The 26,225-nt window shown below is 38.3% G+C and overlaps 2 protein-coding genes across 4 annotated transcripts in view; both read left to right on the top strand.

Annotated features, from left to right (window-relative positions):
* Positions 1-1,758: 1,758 nt before the first annotated feature.
* On the top strand, positions 1,759-18,663 carry ikbke (inhibitor of nuclear factor kappa B kinase subunit epsilon). 3 transcript variants are annotated; one of them, XM_079844599.1, is made up of 23 exons: positions 1,759-1,818; positions 1,922-1,992; positions 2,305-2,383; positions 3,047-3,165; positions 3,253-3,390; positions 4,440-4,575; positions 4,698-4,879; positions 5,084-5,244; positions 5,425-5,535; positions 7,841-8,020; positions 8,269-8,465; positions 8,658-8,716; positions 8,827-8,918; positions 9,045-9,146; positions 9,284-9,344; positions 9,429-9,544; positions 10,102-10,178; positions 10,704-10,743; positions 10,826-10,927; positions 11,246-11,342; positions 17,097-17,188; positions 17,264-17,335; positions 17,416-18,663. In XM_079844599.1, exons 4-23 carry the CDS (start codon positions 3,076-3,078, stop codon positions 17,477-17,479), a joined length of 2,169 nt encoding a protein of 722 aa, XP_079700725.1. In that variant the 5' UTR covers positions 1,759-1,818; positions 1,922-1,992; positions 2,305-2,383; positions 3,047-3,075; the 3' UTR covers positions 17,480-18,663. The 3 variants fall into 3 exon arrangements, with proteins under 3 accessions (XP_079700725.1, XP_079700726.1, XP_079700724.1); XM_079844600.1 differs by having other exon boundaries at positions 1,772-1,992; XM_079844598.1 differs by lacking the exon at positions 1,759-1,818 and having other exon boundaries at positions 1,964-2,130.
* Positions 18,664-19,284: 621 nt separating this feature from the next.
* rassf5 (Ras association domain family member 5) overlaps positions 19,285-26,225 on the top strand; it is a 49,829-nt gene continuing 42,888 nt past the window's right edge. Inside the window, exon 1 of the mRNA XM_079844613.1 lies at positions 19,285-20,057. Within this exon, the coding sequence (XP_079700739.1) occupies positions 19,394-20,057 (664 nt within the window). The 5' untranslated portion in view covers positions 19,285-19,393. The remainder of the gene's footprint in view (positions 20,058-26,225) is intronic.

Genomic DNA, 26,225 nt, shown 5'->3' with positions numbered 1-26,225 from the left:
TGAGTAAATTGAAATCAATCATTATACACTTAAATCTGCATTGTATGTTTGTGAACAAATTAAGTGAGGGTGATTCTTCTTCTTTTTCTTTCTTTCTTTTTTTGTAATCATAACTATTGTTAAAATGTAATTCCTGTCCAGTTGAAGCAAGACTGTAAAATGAATTGTCTTGTCAGATATATTTATAGTTGTCCATTCAGATATCTGTTACCCAGAGAAACCTGTGTTCAGATGTACTTTGTATATACAATTGTGTACATTACAGAGGTACATTCTTTTTTTCTCTCTCTTATTTTGTTTGTGGGGTTTTTTCTTTTTGGTACAATATTGTACAGTTACAGCAATAGTAGTTGCCACTCAAATATACATTATATAATTCCACGTGTAGTTCTTGTAGTAAACATTTTTAAATAAAAAATTGCTTGCTAAACGTGTATTTGATTGTGTCATATTGCAAAATGTGAAAATTATCTTTTTTTCCCCCAATTTAACAGCCACTTTTTCCCTTTTAAATAAAAATGCTCGCTAAACATGTCTTTAATTAATTGTTTCAATAAAATAATGTGAAAATGTACCTTTTTCCTCAATTTTACCAGCCACTTTTTAGTTTTTCATTTTAAAAATAACAAATACTTTCTAAACCTGTCTTTGATTAAATGCTTTAATAAAAGGTGTAAAGTGTGATTTTTTTGGTAAACATTTTTCTCTTTTTTCATGTATATAATTGGGCATGGATCTCTTTATGATCCATTAGTGTCAATCTGAGATGTCTTGTTACAGTGGTTGGCATTAAACAGTTTTACACAAAAAGCTTTCAAAAGGTTTTATTTATTTATTTTTGTCTTAGCGATAATGTTTGTAAAAGTGATTCATGTCATATCTGTAGGTGTTCCTATGGAACTAGAAGAGGACTAAAAAATGTATTAATTCTTTTATTTTATTAATTTCATTAGGAAACTAGAGAAATTTGTCCAGGTCTCTTTTAAGGATTATATATTGTATATATAACATTATATATAATGTTATATATATATATATATATATATATATATATATATATATATATATATATATATATATATATATATAAGCAAGGCTTTTATATATATATATATATATATATATATATATATATATATATATATATATATATATATATATATATATATATATATATATATATATATTATACAGTAAAAGGAAACAAGAATCATATTTCAAAAGGTTTAATTTTTTTTTGTCAGCGATAATGTTTGTAAAAGGGATTCACATATCGGGAGGTGTTCCTATGGAACTGAAAGGGGATTTAAAAAAATAATACATTTTAAAAAATCTTAATTTAATTAGGAAACTAGAGAAATTTGTCCACATTTAACAAGGTTAAGGATCAAAAATATATATACAGTATAAGGAACAAAACATTTTTATTTTGCAACATAAATTGTACAAAAATCTAAATACTGTCAGAATGTTATGAATAACCTGAAGGTGCCTATTGTGTTCTTGAGGAAATTCTGTATATTTCAAGTGCCAGAAAAAAAACTGATAAATTATTTAGCCTTGGCAGGAAATGTGGACATTTTCTTCAGAAATCAGAAGGACGCCTTGTAAAGAAATTGCCAGAATATGCAAATCTAGGTAAGTTCCCCGTGCCTGTGTACGTTAAGTTAATTTTTGAACAGACGTGAGATAAGCTTTCTGCTATGGAGAAGTATGAGCTCGCCCTTCTGCATCATATTGTGATTGTAAATGTTATCCCATAGAGGGCGACATCATTTTTTTGGTTTGTTGTCAGGCTTTATATATTGGACTAAAATGGTTAGTGATTTGCACTGTAAACGAAATAATGTATAATAATTAATAATATAATACCCACAACATAATATTTTAACTTGTGTTGTGTTGTCCTATCTAACCTCAGTCTAAAATCATCTACGGAGACACAAATAACGAACAAGGAAGTTCCTGACAGAAATGAAAGGAAAGTTGATGGTGAGTTTCCGTCGAGCTGCCCTTAAAACTTCTACTGGAGGACTACGAGAGTAACGTTAACTAGTCTCTAGAAAAACTCAAACGGATTGACTAATTCGGATTAAAGTGGAAAATGCGTCGGCATCTAACACACAAATGGTTGGTTTGTTTTTGTAGTTTTCGTGTGTTGTCAACTCAGAGCGATGATGATGATGTTAAGGGGAAATACTCTGTATTCAGGATGTTGCCAGTTTATTCAAATAACGTCTTTCTATGAATAATAGCTTATTTTGGCGAAATATTATGATGTTTGTACTTAATCTCTGTTTACAGGTCGTACAGGAAGGAAATGGACTTTATTTGACACATCTGTTGTGATGTGACTGCTGAGTCGAGTTAAAAAAATACATCGGTGAGTTTTGATTCTGTTCTGTTCGATGTAAGTTAGTTTGATTCTGTTTAACGTTACCTTACGTTTAAAACACCTTAATTACTTATTTCTGTAGTAATATCAAACTTTATTTAGTATTATTACACTTAACAGATCAGGATTTCATTGGCAAAATAATTAACATATTACCTGAGCTCAGGTAATATTTTGATTATATGGACATCTCCATGAGCAAAACAGCTTATAAATCAGACAAAATAAAGTTTTTTGAACATGTAAAAATGCAGAAAGTTTTCTGTGATGGGTAGGTTTTAGGGTTAGTGGATAGAATATACCGTTTTTACAGTATAAAAATCATTATTTCTATGGAAAGTCCCCATAAAACATGAAAACACAATACACAGTTTTCACCTCATTTGGTTATTGTTTCTTTAATATCCGGAAATAAAAATGTTTCTTAAAAGTCCAAATAGTTTTTGTTGCCACTGTGGATACTTTATTAATCCCATGAATGAAATTGCAGTACATTTGGGGAAAGGTAAAATCATGACAGCATTAAATGAAGTGCAATCATGAGAGCAATTGAATTGTGAGAGCAATTAAATGAGAGCATTAAATATTAAATATAAAACGAAGCATTAAATATTTACTGCTTTAGAGGGTTTTTTCCCCTGTCATACACAGATCCGATCATATCCGCTTGTGTCCACACAATGACGGCAAGTACAGCAAACCACCTTTGGTCCCTGGATGATGTTCTCGGTCAGGGGGCGACAGCCAGCGTCTACAAAGCACGAAACAAAGTACTTTATCATTAACACCCATTTTCACCTTACAAAAACACTGCATAGACTTGACATTTTACGCTAAATGACTTTATATTCCTGTAGAAAACAGGTGAGCTGGTGGCAGTGAAAGTCTTTAACTTGGCGAGCTACAACAGGCCGTATGAGGTGCAGATGAGGGAGTTCGATGTGCTGCAGAGGCTCAATCACATCAACATTGTTAAACTCTTTGCTGTGGAGGAGGTACGTATCTGATGTGGTTCATGACGCTGTTCAAGATTTTCCAGCCACGATACAATGCTTTGATATTTCGGTTTCCTTTGATGCATTTTGTCTGGGTCAATTAGGGCCCACTTTGTGCAAGTTAGTAAGTTTTCTAAAGAACAGTGCACATCAATGGCATTTAATACAGTGAAATGCCAGACATAGCCATAAACAAGCATGATAATACAACCATTTGTATTGCAAAGTATACATGTATGCTGCCATGCAAAAGTTTGGGGTCAATATGATTTTTTGTTACACTTTATTTCAAGGTGTCATTTTTACAATGTAATTATATATTTAAGTACTGAGTAATATTGATTAACTACATGTACTTACTATAGGATTAGGGTTTGGTTTGGGTTAATTGCATGCAATAATGCATCATTTACTGTTGTTACTACGGTAAGTACATGTAACATATGTAAAATAAAGTGTTACCATATTTTTTTTCAGCAAGGATGCATTGAATTGATCAAACGTGATGGTAAAGACACTTACATTGTTACAAATGCTGAACTTGCTATTCATTAAATAATAATAATACACAACCTAATAACCTATTTTAAGCAGCACAACTGTTTTCAATAATAATAATTCATGTTTTTTGAGCACAATGAAGTGGCTGGAAATTCCATCACATGAATAAATCATAATATTACTGTTTTACTTTATTTATTTTTTGATCAAATACATGCAGCCTTGGTGAGCATCTTTCAGACCCCAAACTATTGAGGCATAAATGGCAACCATAAAATATAATAATAATAAAACATTCCACATTTTGTGTGGATTGTGTCAAAAATATGAATGAAATTTGAAACCATTCAAAATCTCTTCCTTATGTCGGTTATTAGCCACTTAAAAATAATGTGTATCGTATCAATTATAAAAAGGCAGTATAATTTGATCTTGAAATGAGACCATTATTTCCAAACATTCTATAAAACCTGTATGACACTTCATCTAAAATAGATCTGAAAGTGTCATTTTAAAAGCACGACCGTTGTTATTCCTGTGCATGTTAGATGCATATGAACCCGAAGCAGAAGGTCCTGGTGATGGAGTTCTGTTCGGGTGGCAGCCTGCTGAACCTGCTGGAGGAGCCTGAGAATGCATTTGGAATTCCTGAGTCTGAGTTCCTTATTGTATTGCTGTGTGTGGGTAAGAACCAACAGAGTAAATGAAGTGTTGGGTATGTAAACCGTCAGATCAGTAGTTTCTGCTCTTGTTAGGAGGCATTACTGTGGATACATTTTGCCTTTCTCACATTTGCACATATGCAGTCCAAGGAATGAACCACCTGCGGGAGAATGGAGTAGTGCATAGGGACATCAAACCTGGCAATATCATGAGGCAAGTGGGCGAGGATGGGCGCTCCGTGTACAAGCTGACGGACTTTGGTGCTGCCCGTGATTTGGAGGACGGAGAGCATTTTGTGTCCATATATGGCACAGAGGAATATCTGGTGAGGAGGAAACACAGTTTTTACAATTGTTCATGCTGAGAGATAAACTCAAAGGCTTCCTCTTCCTTTATTTTTTAGTCATTCACAGAAAATAGATCACATCTTATCAGAAATTTAATGAGGTGTTTGTTGTGGTTCCTGTGATCTGTCTGTGAATAAAATTGGTCTCTGATATAATAACTCTTTTGAACTTGTGTGGTTCAGCATCCGGACATGTATGAGCGTGCAGTATTGAAGAAACCTCAGCAGAAAACATATGGAGTGTCTGTGGATCTGTGGAGCATTGGTGTCACCTTCTACCATGCTGCCACTGGCAGTCTTCCCTTCATACCATTTGGAGGCCCACGCAGAAACAAGAAGATCATGTATGAAATCTATTATATATTAATCATAACTGTATATTATAGATATAAATGAATATAATAAACAAAGAGCTACTAATAGCTCTCCTTCTTTTAAAAATAGCATGAACTCTAACCCAGTTTGATGTGTTGTATTGTTTATTATTTGTATTAGACTTATTTTCGGTGGTGTGCTGTTCTCAGGTACAAGATCACGACAGAGAAGCCACAAGGAGCCATATCAGGTGTGCAGAAGGAGGAAGACGGACCCATTGAATGGATCTACCAACTGCCGCACTACTGTCAACTCTCAGAGTGAGTAAACACATTGAGGACAGACAGTAGTGGAAAAGGAATTGTACATGGACCTCGGTCAGCAATTCTATATTAATGTTTTTATGCAAATGAAATCAATTTGTGAGGGGAAAATACCGTTCTTTCAATATGTCATTCTGTATTGATCAACACCAAGTCCCAGCATATTGCAAACCCATTACACAGATTTGCGCCAAATGAAAAATGTTACATCTACTGTGTGGAATACACTACACACCTAGATATTTGCCGCAATTTACAGTCTGGATGAGTCGATGATAGTTGCCGAAAGTCAGAGCCAGTCTGCAGATTTTGGGTAGTCAGTGTTGACATATTTTACAGATAATCGTCTAGTTTTCAATTGTCAAGCATCTCCTAGCAGCGAGTTGCATGTTTCTGTGTGAGTTTGTTGTGTTCGGAACAACTTGAAAAGCCTGTTGTTTTGGCATTCTAAGTCGTTTAGTCAGTGATGCCCAGTTTGTCTCTGTAACCATTTACAAACTCTGTAAATGTATGAAAATATGTTCAGACTCTAAGTGTTTGCTTTTCACATGCTTTTATTTATCATGATTAAAGGGATAGTTCACCCAAAAATGAAAATTCTGCAAGCAGATAGAGCAACTATTAACTACCATAGTAGGTAAAAAATACTATGGTAGTCAATAGTTGCTCTATCTGCTTGGTTACAAACATTCTTCAAAATATCTTATTTTGTGTTCAGCAGAACAAGAAACTCATACAGGTTTGAAACAACTTGAGGGTGGGTAAATTTTGAATGTTTATTTTTGGGTGAAATATCCCTTTAACATGCTGGACAGAACACTGATGTTTCTTAAAGGGATAGTTCGCCCAAAAATGATAATTATCCCATGATTTACTCACCCTCAAGCCATCCTAGGTGTATATGAATTTCTTCTTTCTGATGAACACAATCAGAGTTATATTTAAAAATATCACAGCTCTTCCAAGCTTTAAAATGGTATTATGGCACTTCTGATTTGAAGTCCAAAAAGTGCATCATAAAATCCATCATAAAATGTATTCATACGACTCCAGGAGGTTAATAAACGCCTTTTGAAGTGAAGCGATGGGTTTTTGTAAAAAAAAAATCCATATAAACTTTATAATCTAAAATAACAAGCTTTCGGCGGACAGCCTACACAAGTCAACTTACCCCAAAAGAGTAACTTCTGATGCGATGTATGGCGTAGGATGTGCTTTGACGCCTCTCGCAGTTCACACAAATAGGGCTGGGCAACATACTCAAGCTCCTCTTCTCTTATATCGAAATCCGCTGATATTTCTCTTCAAAAATTCTCATTTTAGACTAATTCGTGACCGGTGTTTTGTTTTGCCCTATCCTCTGTGATTCTGCATTCGTCAATACGTCATGTGGCATGTCAGAGGTTACTCTTTTGGTGTTTTCTTACAAAAACCCATCACTTCGCTTTAGAAGGCCTTTATTAACCCCCTGGAACCGTACATTACTTTTATGATGGATGGATGCACTTTTTTGGACTTCAAAATTTGGAGCGACATTTTTTAATATAGCTCCGATAGTCTGAAAAAAGAATGTCATAAGCACCTAGGATGGCTTGATCATGGGAAACATTTTTGGGTGGACTATCCCTTTAAGGGCTTTTCACACTGCGCTTAACCCCGGGTTATAGTTGTTCTAAATTCCGCTTTTAACCCCAGGTAGAGAAACGTTTCACACTTGTAATTTAGAAGCGGCGTTTGCACAGCTTCTTACCAGGGGTTATGAAACCCTGCTTCGGGACAGGGTTAGCACCGCTTTTAACGCTGTGTTATAATGCTACGGCTAGATGCTTAGCTACCGACACCCAATCACATGGTATTCTCATGCTTTGGACGGTCACAGAAAAACTGCCCATTGTAATGGTGATGGAAAATGTGTCAATTGAAGTGAAGGAGAGAGCGTTTAATTTTTCTCTTTATAGTCCAAAATATCCATTCAGGTAAAATGCGATAGCCGTTGGCAATATATAATATGAAGTTTCAATTCTGGAGCCTTTATGTTAACCGGTCACGTGCTGTGTTTGTCCAGTCAATGACACTGACACTGCACATATGCAAATAAGAGCTTTATCCCAGGGTTTAGGAATGTACAGTGTGAAACGTCAGCATATGAATACCCTGGATTAATTGTTAACATTGGGTAAATTATGAGAAGTGTGAAATGTGAAGCAAGAATACCTAGGATTCCCGGGTTGAACTGTTTCTAGTGTGAAAAACCCCTTAGAATTTGGGAGCAGATCACCAATGGCTCTGTTTCTTTTCGTAGGGGTTTGAAGGCCCAACTGGTCCCAGTGTTGGCCAACATACTGGAGGCCAATCAGGAGAAGAGTTGGGGCTTTGTCCAGTTCTTTTCTGCTACCACTGATATCCTGCAACGCATCACCGTCCACATCTTCTCTCTTCAACAGGCCACAACACACAGCATCTGCATCCACTTCCACAACACGTATGTTCTCTTGGAGAAGAGATTCCTCCGTTGTTTACAAAAGTCACTACAACTGAAATACTGTGAAATGACAATGTGGCCCAATAGTTTTCTTTTTAAGTTACTGTATATGAAAATTCATTTTCTAAATATATTATAATTTGGTTGTAGGTCATTTAAAAAGGATTTCCTACAATGGAAATATGAATAAGGGTTCTTTTCTTTTCTAAATGACTTTTCACAGTGCTTTTTTTCCCCTCCTCATCAAGGGTCTCAATCTTTTTTGAGGATGTTCAGGCCCAAACTGGAATTGAACCTGCGGCTCAACAGTACCTGTTTCAGGGTCATCCTCTCAAATTGGAGCCGACTATGAAAGTAGTAAACCTTCCTCCCACCAGTCCAGACCGCCCTATTTTTCTGCTCAGCCGACGACCAGAGAAATTGGCAGGACATCCATACAGAGAACGTAAGGACACAATAAATGTTTTCTTTCTTTCTTTTTTATTTCAGTACCTATTTTATGACGTTTGAGTGAGTCTTAAGTTGATATTTTTCAGTGTAATTTAATGTATTTACACAAACAAATAAGGAAAGGCCACATGCTCTCTTTTCCTTCTTTATTCTTCCACCATCCATTCTATTTTCATCTGTTCTGTAGCTGAGGCCCCCACCATGCCTACAAAGTTTGACGTCATGGCAGATTACACTTTCTCCAAGGTAAGCAAGCCTCTTTTGTTTTTCTATTTGGTGCTTATTTTTGGTGAACATTATAACACTATTATCCCTTAACCTCACACTGTGTCCTGCTGTTTTTGTTCCTCCTAAAGACCATTGTTGGGGTCATCCATCAGTACCTCCGTATAGCTCGCTCATTCCAGAAGTGCAGGGAACTGATTCTGCAGGGGTTCTATAGCTACGTGTGAGTGCTAATATCATCAATGTTCTGCATGCGTCACTATCCTGATAATTAATGCCACAAGAAAACACCACCTACAATTACTTTGACATTTTAGCGTGTCCAATAACAATACTTTTGACTTTTCAGTGAAAACACAGGCTTTGATTGCAGTAATGTGGCACAAAGGATTGCAATGGTGAATATGAAGCTGCTTTCTTCACAGAGCACAGAGGAGAATCTCCATCGGTTGTAAGAATCTGCATACGGAATCTATGTTTTAGTTTACTATATACAGTGATATCATGAAACTAATGCTTTCTGTAGTTTAATAAGCATTATATTGTACGGTATTTAGTGATGGACGTCTCTTAATTCTTCCCAACCAGCGCTCAGCGCTTTGCATATGAGTTTCCCGACTTTTTAGACAATAAGAAGAAACTTCCACAGGTAAGAGTTGTTCTCTGTGAAATGTATATTTGAATAAATGAACACGCCATAGTTTTCATCCTTGAGGGTTATCATTGTGTGTAGATAGAAGAGGATTTGCAGCGAATGTTCACCACTGGAGTCAAAGAGTTCCAGAATCAACTACAGAACCTGCATGTGAGGCTGTCTAAACACTCTGAAACACTGGCCCAGGATAAGAGGCAAGTTCATACAGTTTATGATTTTCATACTCTTTCATAACAATATTAAAACACAATGCTGGTGACAAGGGATTTTTTGCTCTTATCTATTATTTTGATTTGTAAAAGCTAAATAAATCGTTTTAACATTTAAATTATTTTTTTCTAACATGTTATTTCATAATAATTATTTAACACATTATTTTTATTTATTTGTATGGATTCAAACTATTATTTAGCTAATTTTTTCATGCAGTACCCCTAATATTTAAGCACAAAATTTGTCCAAATGTTGATTTAAAAAAAAAAAAAAAATTCTGTTATTCTGTAATACAATAATATCAAGTACCGTACATAACAAACACACATAAAACAGCCTTGGTGAGCATAAGAGACTACTTCTAAAAAACATTAAAAATCTTACCTTTCAAAAACTTTTGAACGGAAGTGCAATATTCTTCTGGAAATGGTTGATCAAGTTCTATTCATTTAGCATATTATTACGGAATATAATCTAAGGAATATTTTAATAAGTAATACAGTGATAATGAACGTGATTTACCTTCTTTTTAATGCAGCATCCAGAAGATGGAGGTTTTGTTGGGGAAGATTTTTGCGGTTCATCAGCAGTATTACAGAGACAGAGTGACAGGAAGTAAGTGAATGCATGTTTTTCATGTCATATAACAATATAACATAACACAAACAAATCTATGACACCTGTTAAAGGTCTGAATTTCTGCAGATTATTTAATAAAAAGCTATAAACCCATGATAAAAATTCACCAAACTCCGTGTGAGGGTACTGTATATTAGGCAGTGACCCATTTCTGTCACTCGTACTTCTGGAAGCTGGACGTGGAGTTTCATGAGTGGAGCCAGTTGCTGAGATTAGTGCGATTAGTTCAGTTGCTTGTACCCGCTGCAGGGAGAGGAGGCACTGTTGTGCTGTCTTATCTGACAGAAAGGACCATTCCAGACAGCAAAGCATGGAGACAGTAGAATATACCCCCCCTTTCTGCCTAGCTGCATTGATAATGTTAGATATGGCTCTGCAGAGAAGCCAGCCAGCTAAAATAGAACTTATCTTGAGCAGTCGTACAAATCAAAAATACAGTGTTGAGTTGGGGTTTTGAAAATGTTATCTGACTGCTGCTAATTCGTTCACTTTCTGTCCCAGAGCTCAGCTATAATGACGAACAGATTCACAAGTTTGAGAAGTAAGTGTTAAACACCTGGATGATCTCGACTGTGTCTGTCTCTTACCGTAATGAAACTGAGAAACTGCTATATTCTTCCCAGGCTCAATCTGGCTTCATACATAAAAAAAGTCAAGACTTTATTCAAGGATGACTGTTTGCAGAAGTACCAGGATGTTCTGTTGGCTGCTTGGGATTGGAACAGGTAAAACAGGGGTCAGATGAGTAAGAGTACACCATCTAATCACTCACGATGATAGATTGCAGCATGTCAAATTCTCTGCATTTGTACATGTAATTGTACAGTGCCAGTACAGACTTGCTCAAGTGTACAATAACATATTACAATCTCAGTAAATCTTACAGTCTCCAGAGATTATTGGTTTAGATTCTTTGTTTGAAGCATAGATCCTTAAATTCCACTTACATCAAACATATTTCATATAATATTCATTACTGACTGTTTTTATGGCTTGTCAATGCCATACATATTTCAATGACCATGTTAGTATTATTTCTGCAGAATTCTCTATGAGATGCAGACAAATCTAGAACATTTTGGTGGTGTCCTGCGGCAGAGAGTGGGGGATCTGCACATGTGTGAGGCCCAGCAGAACAAGGTGAGCCTTCTGCTTCCCACAAAATACACACACAGTCGGTCTTTAGCCCTATTCAGGCATGACTAGTTGTCCCTAAGGAGGTTAGGTAATTTTTGTATCACCAAAAAAGACTCACTGTGATTTTAATCCCGTCCAAAATGAACATGGCTGTGTTTTTAAAGGGGTGGTAAAACACATTCTTTTGAAGGCTTGATTGTGTTTGTGGGGTGCACTGTAACATGTGTTCATGCTTCGTTTTAAAAAAAATTGCCTTATTTTTCATATATTTGACCTTTATTCTACACTGCTCTGTCCCTCCTTGTAAAACGGTCTGATGCTTTCCGGGTTGTATGAAGCCAGTCCCTCAAAAATACGCAGTGGGCTCAGATTGGTTAGCTGGCCCAGTGTGTTGTGATTCGCTAACCGCAGTTCACGTCAGAAACGTCACGCCCCTTACCGCCCGAATCAGACCCAGAACATTTGAGTGAAGATGATCGAGCAGAACCTGTTCAGTCCTCGAGAGTAAAGACTGCGGATCTATAATGATCGCTACTGAATGGCACTTTAACTTTTGTATTTTTAGAACGATTATAGCCAAATATCTGTCGCAAGAACTAACCCAAAACAAACACTAAGCACTGGCTTTAACTAGTAAGTTAGCCAAATCACACACAGAACCATGTTTAGCATGCCTGTAGATAAACAATACATAAAAGCTCTAATCAAAGAATCATTTACACTAATGCCAGGTTCGCTGTTGAGATTTTAACGTTAGTGTTTGTAACGTTAGGTGTTCGTCGGATAACGTTAAGTATGAATGAGCATTTAACAGACTGGTTTGCAGAACAGCGTTGTCATCTGTTTACTTCCTTGCTACAACCTATTACAGGAAAACGCATCGATGAAAAATAAATCAGACTTACAGGTTGTGGCCCGTAAACAGCTTCTGTTTGTAAATCCAGCTTTCAGGACAAGCCGTTGTGCATATCCTGTATTGAACTCGCAAAGTTTGTGGAAGATTGTGTTGTCCTCCGTGAAATGTGCAGCGCGCGCGTCATGCATCCACGCACCGGCAGTGTTTTTTTCACGCAGCTGACGTTGTGCAAATCTGGTATTGAAATCGCGAAGACGGTGGATGCAGGGAGCCCTGCGCGCGCGCCTGATTCCCCGCTGACTCAAACACACGTGCATATAACATGCTGTATGTTAAACGCTCTGCAACGCACCCCCTTCCCTATGAAGGCTGAACAGAGCAAGTACCCCAGACCTGCAATCCGGATGAAAATAACAGCGTTTCTTCAGCATTGCGGCAAAAACACAGCCTACTAACGCTTCCCCGCGGCGATACAAAATTGCCTCGCCCCCCTTATTTCATATTCCCCGGAGGAGGGGTTTATGTAAATATTGGGCCTGGTGATGTCAGCAAAACCTGGGTGAATGTGTAGTAGTCCCTAGCGGCCATTTGCTGTAGTCCTTAGAAACTGATTTCTTTAAAAGCAAATATCTCCCTTTGCTTTAAACTTTGAACGTTGTAACTTTGCAGATGTTGTTTATGCTCAAGCAGCAACATTACACGTTAGCTAAAGTTAGAATAGTGAAATCGTGGTTTACCACCCCTTTAAACAAATTTGGTGGCTTAATCCCATCTGGAAAAGAATGCGTGGGCAGAATTGTATTTTTCACTGCAGTTCTCATTTATTTTGACCATTTTGAGCTGAATAGCAGAACTACAGCTAAATACTGCCTTGTGCAAAGTCACTATCGCTGTCCCGAATATGCCTATGTCCAAACTATATATTAGGCGAATAACAGTATAGCCGCGTTTCCACCGCAGGAACTTTCCCCAGGAACTAGGGATTTTGGGGTGGTACTCTGTGTGTTTTGACCGCAGGAACCAGGGTCTAAATGAAGTTCCGGGTAAAAATGTCCACCTCAAAACGTCCCTGCTCATGAGGTGTTACTTTTTCAAAGTTCGGGAACTTTTGCGGGTGGGACTTGGGGGCTGATCATGCTGATTGGTTGAGTTCACTCAGCTCTTTCGATTGGCTGATTCCACGCAGCATTTTATTTCAACCACAAATTTTATAAGTCTGTTGCGGTGTGTGCAGTCACAATGGAGTTTTAAAAATTTGACCGATGGACCAGCGATGAAGTTCAGTCGTTGGACTAATCTTCACGGTACTTTAGACCGTGATGGAAACGCAGACTAGAGCTTAGATCGGGCTCAAAAAATCGAGCCCGGCCCAGCCCGACACATTAACTGTAATTATGAGCCCGAGCCCGATTTTAAACCAACCATTTTTTTATATGTGGGCGTTCTGAGAACTGGCCTGTAATGAGCGAAGCAGATGGGTGTGATGCTCCGCTCAATAATCCGCTCTATGCAGGCACGTGCTCATGAACCGCTCACTGGTAAAACAATGCTCACTCAAATCCCGCTCAGACATGACATGCATCTGTAGCTACTGTACCCTACTATAGGCCTACTTGTTGTAGCCAGTAAACAATGTATTTTGTTTAATATTTATGTTTAAATATTATAATGTTATTTTTAAATTTCATCTGATTATGAAAAGTGCAAAGATGCGAGTGGGTCAGAAATGATTTTGGTGGTTATTATATTTTGTTTAAAGGGGTCATGAACTGGCTTTTTTTTATTGTTTTATACTGTTGTCTGAAGTCAATTTATGGCGTTTATGTGTTTTTTACATTCAAAAACATCATAATGAATAAGTAATAGGCTATTTTCTGCCTTGGTTTTGAGGCTCTCTGAGAAACACTAGGATTTGATGGGCGTGCCGAACTGAAGACTTGGAAGTAAACGCCCACGGCTAGAATTGGGTAATATTTGCATATTTAATGAGCTTCAGCTACCGTCTTTTCCCAGGAATCGTCTAGGGGAAATGCTCAGAGAACTCACAAAATATCAAACAAACACTAAATCACACACACACACACACACACACACACACACGGACACACACACACACTCGCACGGAGACACACACACACACTCGCGCTGAGACACACACACACTCGCGCGGAGACACACACACACACTCACACACTCGCGCGGAGACACACACACTCGCGCGGAGACACACACACTCGCGGACACACTCTCACTCGCGTGGACACACACATTACGTTACAACAAGTCTCTCTACACATAATCAATACACAATCGTACACATATCAAACAATTTGTAACACTATACTATCACGTATAAAAAACATGTTTTACTCACATTAGTGTGTTGCACCATTCCTGTCGGGTCCAATATAGATGGAACAGCATTGTGTTTCAATCTCAATATGTCTGAAAATCCCCACGTGAGCTGGAACTTCATTAAAAATAAAGTTCAACCACATATTCCTAATATTAGGATCCGAAGGAAGCTTATGCAGCGACTGTGTTCTTCCACAACCAGGAATAGCAATATCATGATATCCTCTGCATGTTTATTGCTGCTGGCTTGCAATCCGACCATCTCCATGAGTCGGTGGGCGGGGCTACTGAATTACACGTGCTTATTATTCTGTAGAGGCGGTGTTTCGTCGCGCGATGACGTAAGGGTGAAGCACAAGATCGTTTTCAGGGTCTGGTGTCTATAAAAGCTTTTCTTTGACTAACAAGAAAGTTTTCAGCTCTGAAACTTACAGGATATTCTTATATTTGCCATGAACTCTTATATATCAAAAGCTCAAGGGAAAGTTGATTTCTCAATTCATCACCCCTTTAATATTAAGTTTTGTTTTGTATGAAGCCCTTCTTTAAAATGAATGTCGTTTTGTATAAATTGTATCTTAATTTTAATCAAGGTTTCGTCAGCCAATTGCTTGGATTTAATAAATAACAAGCAAATAGAGTAATAGCAGATTATAAGGGTGAGATGAAGTCGTGCGGGAGCGATCACATGCATTGCACATGAGCTGGAGTGCGTCTCATAAATAAACGAAACTCAGAAGGCTACTTGCCTCACAGATATGAGAAACATGTGTATAGAACGCTTGAAATGTCTACTTTTCTTTAACTTCTAGTTAAGAAAAGAAATAGACTAGTTAAAGGACAACTCCGGTGAAAAATTAACCAGGGGTAATTAACACATGGTTACCGAGTAGATCGTTCTCTGGGATGCGTTTTCATGAAAATCGAATGTAAAGAGTTTTATCTCTAAAAACAGATTAGCTTATAACGCGAGTAAATGGGGCATAGAATAAGTCAAATTAAATCGCTAGTTAATACCACTAACAAGGCTCAAAATAGCCTCACACTCACAGAGTAGCATAATGAGGGTCCCTACATGCAAACCGAAGCATTGAGAACTTTATAAGTGTACAAACAGTTTAATAAGAAGATACTTTATAAAGACAGAACATTAAGCGTATACAGACAGGAGCCATCTTGGAAAACAGTCTCGACGAGTCGAGCCACGAACGCTGTGCTAAGTGAGCTGGTCGATAGGAATTATCGCAGTTTAGCACAGCGTTCGTGGCTATATAATACAAAGGTAAATTTTTCACCGGAGTTGTCCTTTAAGCAAAAGTGTTACCGCGAGCAGCTCATGACTGGCGTCTTGGAGCGTTTCTGAATGCTGCACTTCATCTCTGCGTGTGCTGTGAGTTTAACACGCATCTTTAGACTAATCCTAACTTTGTACACATTTGTTTCTTAGTTGTAGTATTACTTTGCTAAAAATATATATTATTTCTGATTATGGCATAGCTTTCTGCCCACCCAATTAGGCTAATAAAGTAATGATAAAAAAAAACACAAACGATCAAGGGCCAGGCCCGACCCGGCCCGAGGATAGTGCCGGGAAATCGGGTCAAGTTCGGGCTCGGGCTCGGGCTCGGGCAGGGAATCTAAATTCTAACGCAGACAGCAACAGGTGTAGGAGAAGAAAAAGTTCCTGGGGCAAATTGTTCCGGGTAATTTCGGTGTGTGTCCAAATTCATAGTATTCATAAAATGGTATAGGTAGAAAAATACCCGGATGACCTACTACTTCCGACGAGATTCTAAAGTGCGCATTCGATGGACATTTTATTATCCCATGAGGCCATGGGAGGATTTGTGAATGGAAGTGAATCGAGGCAACTGACGCTGTAAGTCACGTGACAATGACAACATGGCGGATGTAGTACATCCAAATTTTATTCAAATTACACCCATTCATACTAAATAGAACATACTTTTTAACAGTTGCCAAGTTATTTTCAAACCAAATGTAGTACCTGCTATATAGTATGCGATTGTGGACGCAACATATGGAGTTTTTTTTTTTGTGCTAACTTTCTGGATGAAATCGGTTTCAGTTAAAGTAGTTCTAGCATCACTAGAACACTAGAATTAATAAGAGTCTAATCATGGCTGCAGTGGCAGCGTCAAGTACGATTCTCTCCTCAAAGGGATAGTTCATCCAAAAATGTTGTCATCATTTACTCACCCTCAAGTACAAACCTGTATGAATTTCTTTGTTCTGTTGTACACAAAGGAAGATATTTGGAAGAATGTTTGTAACCAAGCAGATCTCGGCCCCCATTGACTACCATAGTATTTTTCCCCTATCATGGTAGTCAATGGGGGCCGAGATCTGCTTGAGCAACTTGAGGGTGAGTAAATGAAATATCCCTTTAACTCCTTCCCTTAATTCACATGTTTTTTCTGCCTTAACCAATCAGTTTGAACTATTCTAAAGTGAGACGTTTATACCTGATGCTCAGAAAGCTTGGATTGAGAGTAACCTGACCATGTTCTTCTCCACCGTTGCAGGTTATAAACAGAGCTGTGCTCAGAGCTCTCAACCAGCCAATAGGAGCAGAGGGGGTGGATGGACCGAAAAAAGATGAGCTCATGATTCTCAGGTATGTCCTTGTAATGACGATGACACAGCATTTATCAATTCCAGCAAAAAAAATGTATTAAAGAATTTTTTCCAGAATGAACAGATTAAAGGATGAGATGGAGGCAGTGGCACGGGAGCTACAGAATAACAACAATGTGATAGAAAGGTATGGTGTTTAGCTGTAAGCGCTAATGTTTTTGTGTACTCTAGTAAATACATATTTAATTTAACTTTTTTTTTTTTAAGCCTGGCAGTAGGTACTGCTACACTGCCTGTGGAGACAAAAATACCTCAACCCAACAGACCATGAAGACCTCAAAGAATACAGAATGCAACACAATATCATAGAGCCCTGATCTCTGAGCTAAAAGGAAAGAGAAGGCAAAACAAATCAAAGAAAAAGCAAAAGGACACCTCAAATCTGTCCTTATTTAAAGCTCTCTTACCCTAAATGACAGAATTTAGGAATTAATGGCTGTTGCCAGGACAGGCAGCTGAAATTGCATGATGTGTACTGATGTTCAAAGAGGTAACTACATATTTTGTCAAAAATTCAGCGATGATTCAGTGTTAATGTAGTTACTGCATTTCACCTTAATACAGTCTAGTAGTATTGACTTAAACTGCCAAGAAGAAAGAAATATAGATCAGTTGTAACTACTGGCTACAGCAGTTTTCCTGAGTAATCTTGAGACTTAAATATTGATGGCACTGTGCGTTCAGCTAACAATGATAATGTAATTATTGCACAGCCATGGAATAAAGAGAGAGCTGTTCAATCTGACCTGTGTAATTGATTCTGGTTTTGAGAGATAGCTGCAATAATTTAATTAGTCTATTGATCACAGCTGTGCAATCACACAACAGCTCTAAAGAAAGTTTTGTTTGTTTGAGAGTATTCAGCTGGGCTTCTGAAAAATGCGAACAGTGTAACGTTTATCATCCTACAAATACTGACAGGAGTCAACAGACTACATGTTACTACTTGAAGTGAAAGTGAAAGATGCGTTGGGTGGGTTCTGATGTCACATTATGGGGAATTCCTTTCGCTCAGGGGGGGGAACTATGGTGACCTTACAGAGACCACACTGTGGTTCAGTGTCAAAGTGTGTGTATATTTGTTTTGTCATGGAATTTTATCAACTTTAATTTTTGCCCGTTGGTAAACGCATTCGTTAAATGTTCTGTATTTTTTTTAAGATCTTCACTAGGTACTTTGCAGACTGTATGGCGCTAATAAAATGTTTAACACAATTGATGAAACTTATTTTTTTATATTGAAAATTATTTTAAGTTTAAACAATCGAATAAGTGATACAAATTATATGCTATGTAATGAATACAAACTGAATGATTGTATGTAAGTATGTATGTATGTATGTATGTATGTATGTATGTATGTATGTACAATACAGTGGACATAAAGTCTATACACCCCTGTTAAAACAGCTGGTTTTGTCATGTAAAAAATAAAACAAAGATAAATCATGTCAGAATCTTTTCTTATTTAAGGTAGAAAAATAACCTATGCAGTGACTTAATACCAAAATGACTCTTTTCAATCAATTACTTTAGATTATGGTCCAATTCTTACTATTAAATATGACTTTTGCCTCAATAATTCTCTTAATTACTGTTATTAATAGTAAGATAGTTGTTAGGTATGGGGTGGGATTAGAGATGTAGAATATGGATATAGAATATAAATCTAAGTTTAACTTCCAGTTTCGTTTATTTATTGTATTGCATTTTCCCATCTTTATTATCTTACTGAGATATGACTGAGCTGGACGATGACATCACTCTTTCTACATAGCTGTTATAGCTGAATTGAACTCATTTCATATTTGATTAACTTTACAGTCATTGAACAGAAATGAATGAACACCGAACTGACCTCCTCAACAATGACACAAAATAATTTGTAATGCTGCTTTACAGTAAAATCTCAGTAAATATCAGTTTTTTAATCGTTGTAAAGCTGCTTTGAAACAATCTGTATTGTATACGGCGCTATATAGCTAAATACAGGTGATTTGACTAGAAGAGTGGAATAAGAGAAGTAATCGTCAAAATCACGAGTCTGTGAGGGGCAGGCTCGCGCACGTCCGCTATGCTAGTGACATTTAAAGCGCGCGGCTGATTCAGTGTGCACGTCACACGCTCGCCGCTGGCGCTTCAATTTAGTTTGTATTCAGCGCGCACACAACTCCAGCCTAAAGGCATGGCGTCCGTCACTTTAGGACAGCACCCTGCTCAACACCACCTCGACACGGATCAGAAACTACTCCACAAACTGAAGTCGAGCGACAGAAAGAAATTCTCGCGTAAATGGTCGCTGGAGAAGATCATGCGAAACAGAGCGAGTGATGTGGATAGCGCGAGAGCCGCAGTCTCAGCATCGCTCTTGTTATTCAATCACGAGCCGCCTTCAGCATCACACAACCGAGGCAGTAGTGCCGGTTCGCCACGTAGTAGTATGGACGGATCTGTTGTGGACATGGACCGAGAGAACGCTAACAACAATAACAGAATGTTTCGCAGACACAGCGCCGGGAGCCGGAGGAGCTCCGTGAAGGACACGGCAAAGGTCCACGCGTCTTCATCACCACAAGAAGTTCGCAATTCTTCGCCGCGGTCAAACTTAAGCTGCCCGCCAGACGAAATGGAGGGGCTGCAGATCGACAGGCTGACACAGGCAAGGTCAGGAGTAGTGAAGATGCGAAGCGAGCCTCTGAGGATGGAGGCATGGTCCATCTTCACCCAGAGAGACCCCAGGGTGAAGGCGGAGAGTGGAGAGGGCCACATCTTCTCCTCCAGGCAGCTGAGCCAGGACTGGTGCGACGCCTGCAGCCGTCAGATCAGCAGCGCTGCACTCAAGTGTCAAAGTAAGTGACTTTCATCTCTCATCACCTGACGATAGATAGATGGAGGAATGGATGAGTAGAGAGAGATATGGATGGGTGAGTGGATTGATAAACGAAAGATGGATTGATGCATAGACAAATGATCAGAGATAGATAGACATTAAGGAAGGATGAACTGACGGATGGTTTGAGATATAGATGGATGGATGGTGAAGAAGAGAGGTGGATGGATGAATGGATAGATCAATTAAATATGGATTGATGCATATAAATAGTATCAGATAGATAAACGGATGGGTGAACAGACAGATGGATGAATGGATAGATAAATGTAAGATAGAGGATGGATGGATGGATGAACAGACGAATGTTGGAGGGATGGATGGATGTATGGGCAGAGAGATGGATGGATGAATGGATAGATAAATGTAAGATGGAGGATCTCAAGATGATGGATGGATGGATGTATACGTGGATGGATGAACAGACGAATGTTGGAGGGATGGATGGATGTATGGGTCGAGAAATGGATGGATGAATGGATAGATAAATGTAAGATGGAGGATCTCAAGATGATGGGTGGATGGATTGACAGATGGATGAAAAGACGGCTGGTTAGAGGAATAGATGGATGGATAGACAGATGAATGGTTGGACTGATGGGGGGATAGATACTGTAGATGAATGAACTGATGAACAGACAGATAGATGAACAAATAGTTGGATAAATGTATAAACTGAGAAGTAAATAAACAGCTTTTGCTTATTTGTTCAGGATGTGTTTTCAATATAAGAAACTCTAAACCTAAAATCGTGACAACTGTTTTAAATGAAAAAGAGGGAAAACATCCCTACTTTAATGAGCCAGATTTCTCAGAAAACTTCTCAGCATGAGATAGTTTGTTGGGAAACAAGAAAGAAAAAAACCGAGGAGAGAGACATTGACAGAAGTTTATATGTTTATAGAGTACACAAGTGTTGGTTTTGCTGAAGGGGGTTGTTTGTACGGCTCTAGTGTTATAGGAACTTCCAGTATGTTTAATTAAGATGAAGCGTGCTGATACATGTGCAGGGTTCAGGGAGGATGAGGGGGGAGTTCCCAGCAGAGGTCATTGTTTGTTTTTCAGTTTCAGTATTTGTCATATTTTATTAGTATGATGGAGAAGGTGGGATTCTGATGACCCCCTCCAGATCTTTGGAGATTCTCAAATGAAGTAGTGTGACCCACAGAGGTTTGATTTTCTTGCTAGTAGAGATAGAAATGAGTAACATTTGAAGCATGCGTGTGAGGTTCACTTGCCTACTAAACAAATGAAGAATCTGAGGTGGCACGTCTACAGCCCGAGACCTAAATTCTTGAATTGTTTTGGATATTTCTTAATCTTAGAGGTACTTCTATCTCTCTTTGCATGATTTGCCTGTGCTCAGGCATTGCTGTTGTACCGTTGTCGCTGCACTCCACTGTCCCATCATGCACTTCAGCCAGGCTAATTCAATTATTACATCTTCTTTTTGCTTTTTGCTATTAATGACAAAAACCTATGTGTTATAAATAAAACTTCCTTGGACAGATTTGTAAAAGAGCTGAAATTAATTTAGCTTGAAATGCAGAAATAAATCTGTGAATGTGATGCAGAATAGAATGACATTAGCTTTAAAAAAGCTCAGCCAATGCAGTTTATTTGAGAGATTAAATCATGCAGTGCTGTAATGTCCTTCCGGGATCTGAAATGAATGCATTTACCCTGATGCACACTGAGAACTGTGTTTATGTGTTACATTTTGTGTATTTGTCAGTGTGTGTGTGCACATGGTGCATCTCGGTTGTGTGTGTGTGTGTGTGCTTGTGTAAAGCGTTGCTGAGTTAGCAGCGTGTCAGCAGTTTTCATTTGGGAAAGGTACTGCAGTGAACGGCTTGATAAAAGGCAGACAGTGAAATTGCAGGGGTTTATAGAGTGTATTATTTTGAAGTTGAGGATGATTCTGGGATTCTACATTAAACCCAATGACTGTTCTGCCTTTCCAGTGCAGTGAAAAGTCAAACATGTGCATCTCTTTAACCCTCCCTCAGTCCGTTCCTTTTCATTTGTCTTTATAGATAGTCATGGGTTCACCCAAAAATGTAAATTATGCCTTTCTTTAATCTGTCAAACTAAAAAAAAAAGATATTTTGAAAAATGTTTCAGTCTTTTTTTGCCCGTTCAATGATAGTCAGTGGGATGCAATGGTGTTTTAGACCTATTGGCTTTCTTAAATCTCTTTTTTGTGTGTTTTGCAGAAGAAAGTCATACAGGTTTGGAATGACAAGAGATTCCTGACAGAATTTTCATTTTTCGGTGAATTTCTCTTTTGTAAATTTGAGAGTTTACCCCCAAATTTAAAATTTGAGCCCCCATTTGAGCAGAATATTGTATCTTTCTCATACGGAACCATGAAAATGTCGAAAGTGTTTGCAGAAGCTCCTTATCACGTTGCATAGTGTTCCACAATTTTCAATGAAAGTGCTTGTTCCTCTTTCTCCTCAACCTTTCATTGTAAATGCCAGTGTTGGGTGTCATTTTTCCTGGTAGTTTTGTTGTGGTTTGTGAGATACACTATGGGATGCGTTGGGGTTTTCCAATTGCTAAATTTGACCGTTTTCAGTTCATAGGGGTTTTGTGTAGCATTCCATGAGCATGTCCTGATATGCCTCCAGCATTGGTTTGTTTGCTCTGTAGTACAGTATGCTGAGACGCCCCTAGCAGAGTTATTGTACGGGACCAAATGTCACTCATGGGTAAAGCACAACATTGTAGTTTGTAATTGCTGCTTTTTTGTTTAGAAGTTTCTTGGAGCGTGCTGGGAATTGGTGTGTTTAAGAGATTGCGGTGGTGCAGACGGGCTAAAGATGGAGCGTCTTGACTACTACGGATCACCATTTTAGTGCACACAGCCCGTAATTATACACACTGAATGAAAGAGGCAGTCAGAGAACATCAGTGGTTACATTCGTCTATAAACGGCTCCTTTGTGCTCATACTCTCTCCCAAAGGAAAGAAAAATCACAAATGACTAATGAGATCTTTTAATATCTCAACTGTTTCACCTAGACAACAATACGATTCAAATGAGAACAAATAGAGATTTTTGCTGAAGTTACGTGATTCTCAGATGTTTCTCCTGAGAAAAAATAAATAAACCTTAAAAGGAGAGTTCAACAAAAAAGTTCTGTTATCATTTACTCCCCCTCATGTTGTTCCAAACCTGTATGATTTTCTTTGATTCTCGCTTTGTACCCCATTGGCTTTAAAATATATATTTTAATGTTCTCCAGAAAAAAGTCATACAGGTTTGAAACGACATGCGGTGAGTAAATTATCACAGAATGTTCATTTTTGTATGAAATCCCCCTTAAAGGTGCACTATGTATATTTTTTGGAGTAAAATATCCAAAAAACACTAGGCCAGTGTTATATATTTTGTTCAGTTGAGTACTTACAATATCCCAAATGTTTCCAACTATTTGTAAATCGTGAGAAATTGCTATTTTTAACCAAGGAACCGGGACGTGTGAGCTATGCGTGTGAGGGAGTCGCCTGTCGATTGCGTCATATCTGCGTTACCAAGTGTCATAGCAGCCGCCGAGCGAACGCACAGAGTAACGTCATAACATCATTTTCAACACACTCAGATGTATATGATAAACAGAGCTGCGTTACCTCATACTCATGACCGGAAACCGGAAGTGGCGTCGGTGGCTGTGTCAAAATAAAAGTCCCGCCAGTCTTCTCATTAACAATCGCTCCAGCGGCCTTGCTCAGCTCCACAACACTGGGTCCTGCTCTGCTTCATACTACAGTAACGTTAATAATCGCATCCATGGACATGATTTCTGCCTGAGTCCTATCCCGATTCTTTTCCACCGGCTGTGAGCTGAAGACCACATGTCCCAAGATTCTGCGCTCAAATGTGGCGTCATCAAACTACGCCTTTGTTTTGAACAGGCAACCTCTAGTGGACGGAAAAGTTACATAGTGCACCTTTAATAGAGTTTCAGATAAGGATGTTTTTTGCTCTTCACTGATTCACCAAGAACCCAAAATCTACAATAATAAGTCAATAAATATATTTAAATATGACTTCAAACATTTCCCATTAAATTCTTCCAAGATTATTTGAGCTGTGGTATTTATTATACACATTATTGTTATAGCTCTATACTTGTAACATGCAACTATTATGCTAAAATGGAGCTATTTATGGCCACTAGATTTGTTAATTTAATTTTGGCCCATTTTGATAAAATTTTGGATAAAATCAGGATAAAAAATAGCATTTTGTAAACTTTTTTACCAGTGTATCATCTTATGAAACAATATTCTCTTTCAAAATTCAAGGAACTTTATGAGGAAATATCTCTTGTGCTATGAAAGAGTAACCTTTGACCGATAAAATGCTCCGCTGGGCTCTTTCTTGCTCATCTAACACACACTGTCAAAACCTGAAACCTCTCATTAGTCTTCCATTGCACAAATGCATAGCTAAACGGATTGTGGGAGATATACTGCATGCTCTATTGTGTTTAGTACCACCATTATAGAGTTCTGTTTCTGAATTATGTTCCCTTTATATGACGTATAAGCTATATGCTGAGTCACAAGGCAAGGTCTCAAGGTCTTTAGTCAAGGAGAAGGAGTGAGTTCTCCTCAGGTAGTCTGTTCATGTGACGCTCCACCTCCCCTGCTAGTCTGACTCAGTGAGTGACTTAGTGTTTAAAAAAGGGTTCCTCACTGCATGGGCCTGTCTCACTGCATCACTTTGCATCAGACTTTATGTGTCTAATCTGGCTCGGGTTTTTGGCGACCTCCCCCACACAATTCTGCACCTATCTGTCTGATGGATGCTGCCTGTCTGCCTTTTGTGGTTAATCCATGCTTGAGTAAAACTGTGTTTAGCCATATTGCAGGTGGATTACAGCTTATGGATGCCAGTCAGACATTGGATTGATTTTTAATTAAAAGTTTCAGACAGACTTTAATGCTAGAAAGAGGAATGTCTTCCTTTTGTTGGGGTAAAGGAATGCTACTGTGTTATGTGTTATGTACTTTTTTGACCTTCGGAAGCTCTGCATCCACACGTAATGCAGAAAGTCCTAAAATATGGTTTAAAACGCTGGCATTTAGGTTTCTACTTATTATATATACGAGATGTCTTACATCTGCATTATAACTGTCCGTCTTTTAATTTCAACTGATAATTAAGGAAATATGTGCAGTATAGCTTTTAAATCCCATTTCCATTCTTTATTCAGTTAGGGGGGGGGGGTCTAATGCTATTTCATGCATTCTGACTTATTCGCATTGTTAAAGAGTTGGATTCTCATGCTAAACATGGCGAGTTGGAGAGTATTTCTGTTCCAAATACACTCCTACAGGATTCAAATAAGTATTTCCCTGTATGACGTCATAAAGGGATGAGCGCGTGCGCACATCAACCAGAGCGAAAGCAAGAGCCTGGCATCAATGAGCTTAGTTCGGGTTTCAGAAGCCGTCGGCAGCGCTGTCATTTTGTTTTTAGACCACGAAATCAACAATGCCACTAAAGAAGTGTGTTTTTGGTTGTGAGGGGAAGATGACCTTGTTCAGCTTCTCAAATAACCCAGCATTAAGGAAACAGTGGATGCAGTTTGTTTTCCCGGAGCAGCAGCGGAGTTCTGCAAGTGTGTTAGTTTGTTCCTGGTCATGAGTTGGCAATCGCCCGGTAAGTGATTATATTTAAACAACACGAACGTTTTGTGAAACGAAAGTTATCCAGGGATAATGCTATGATGTGTGTGTGTGTGTGTGTGTGTGTGTGTGTGTGTGTGTGTGTGTGTGTGTGTGTGTGTGTGTGTGTGTGTGTGTGTGTGTGTGTGTGTGTGTGTGTGTGTGTGTGTGTGTGTGTGTGTGTGTGTGTGTGTGTGTGTGTGTGTGTGTGTGTGTGTGTGTGTGTGTGTGTGCGCTCGTGACTCTTTAGATCTGCCCACTGCACGCCTCCACGAGCTTGGCTGTTTTCAGAAAGAATCTGTCTTTTATAAATATGATAAAACTAAAGACTATTCAGAGATATGAAGGATGTAATACTACTCTACAGGTACTCAAGATTAACATGAGATTGGCAGAAACCGTGTGTATTATGTACCCTTTAAGCAAGATTAGAAAACCTCTAAAA

Source organism: Gobio gobio, assembly GCF_949357685.1.
Source record: "Gobio gobio genome assembly, chromosome: 19".
Lineage (NCBI taxonomy): Eukaryota > Metazoa > Chordata > Actinopteri > Cypriniformes > Gobionidae > Gobio > Gobio gobio.
This window is presented reverse-complemented; position numbering and strand designations above follow the sequence as displayed.

What these genes read in the sequence shown, in the direction of transcription:
- ikbke (XM_079844599.1), top strand. Translation starts at nt 3,076, where the DNA reads ATGACGGCAAGTACAGCAAACCACCTTTGGTCCCTGGATGATGTTCTC. An exon ending in AGGACATCCATACAGAGAAC is followed by an intron (nt 8,466 to 8,657) that starts GTAAGGACACAA and finishes TCTGTTCTGTAG; the next exon opens with CTGAGGCCCCCACCATGCCT. An exon ending in CAGATTACACTTTCTCCAAG is followed by an intron (nt 8,717 to 8,826) that starts GTAAGCAAGCCT and finishes TTCCTCCTAAAG; the next exon opens with ACCATTGTTGGGGTCATCCA.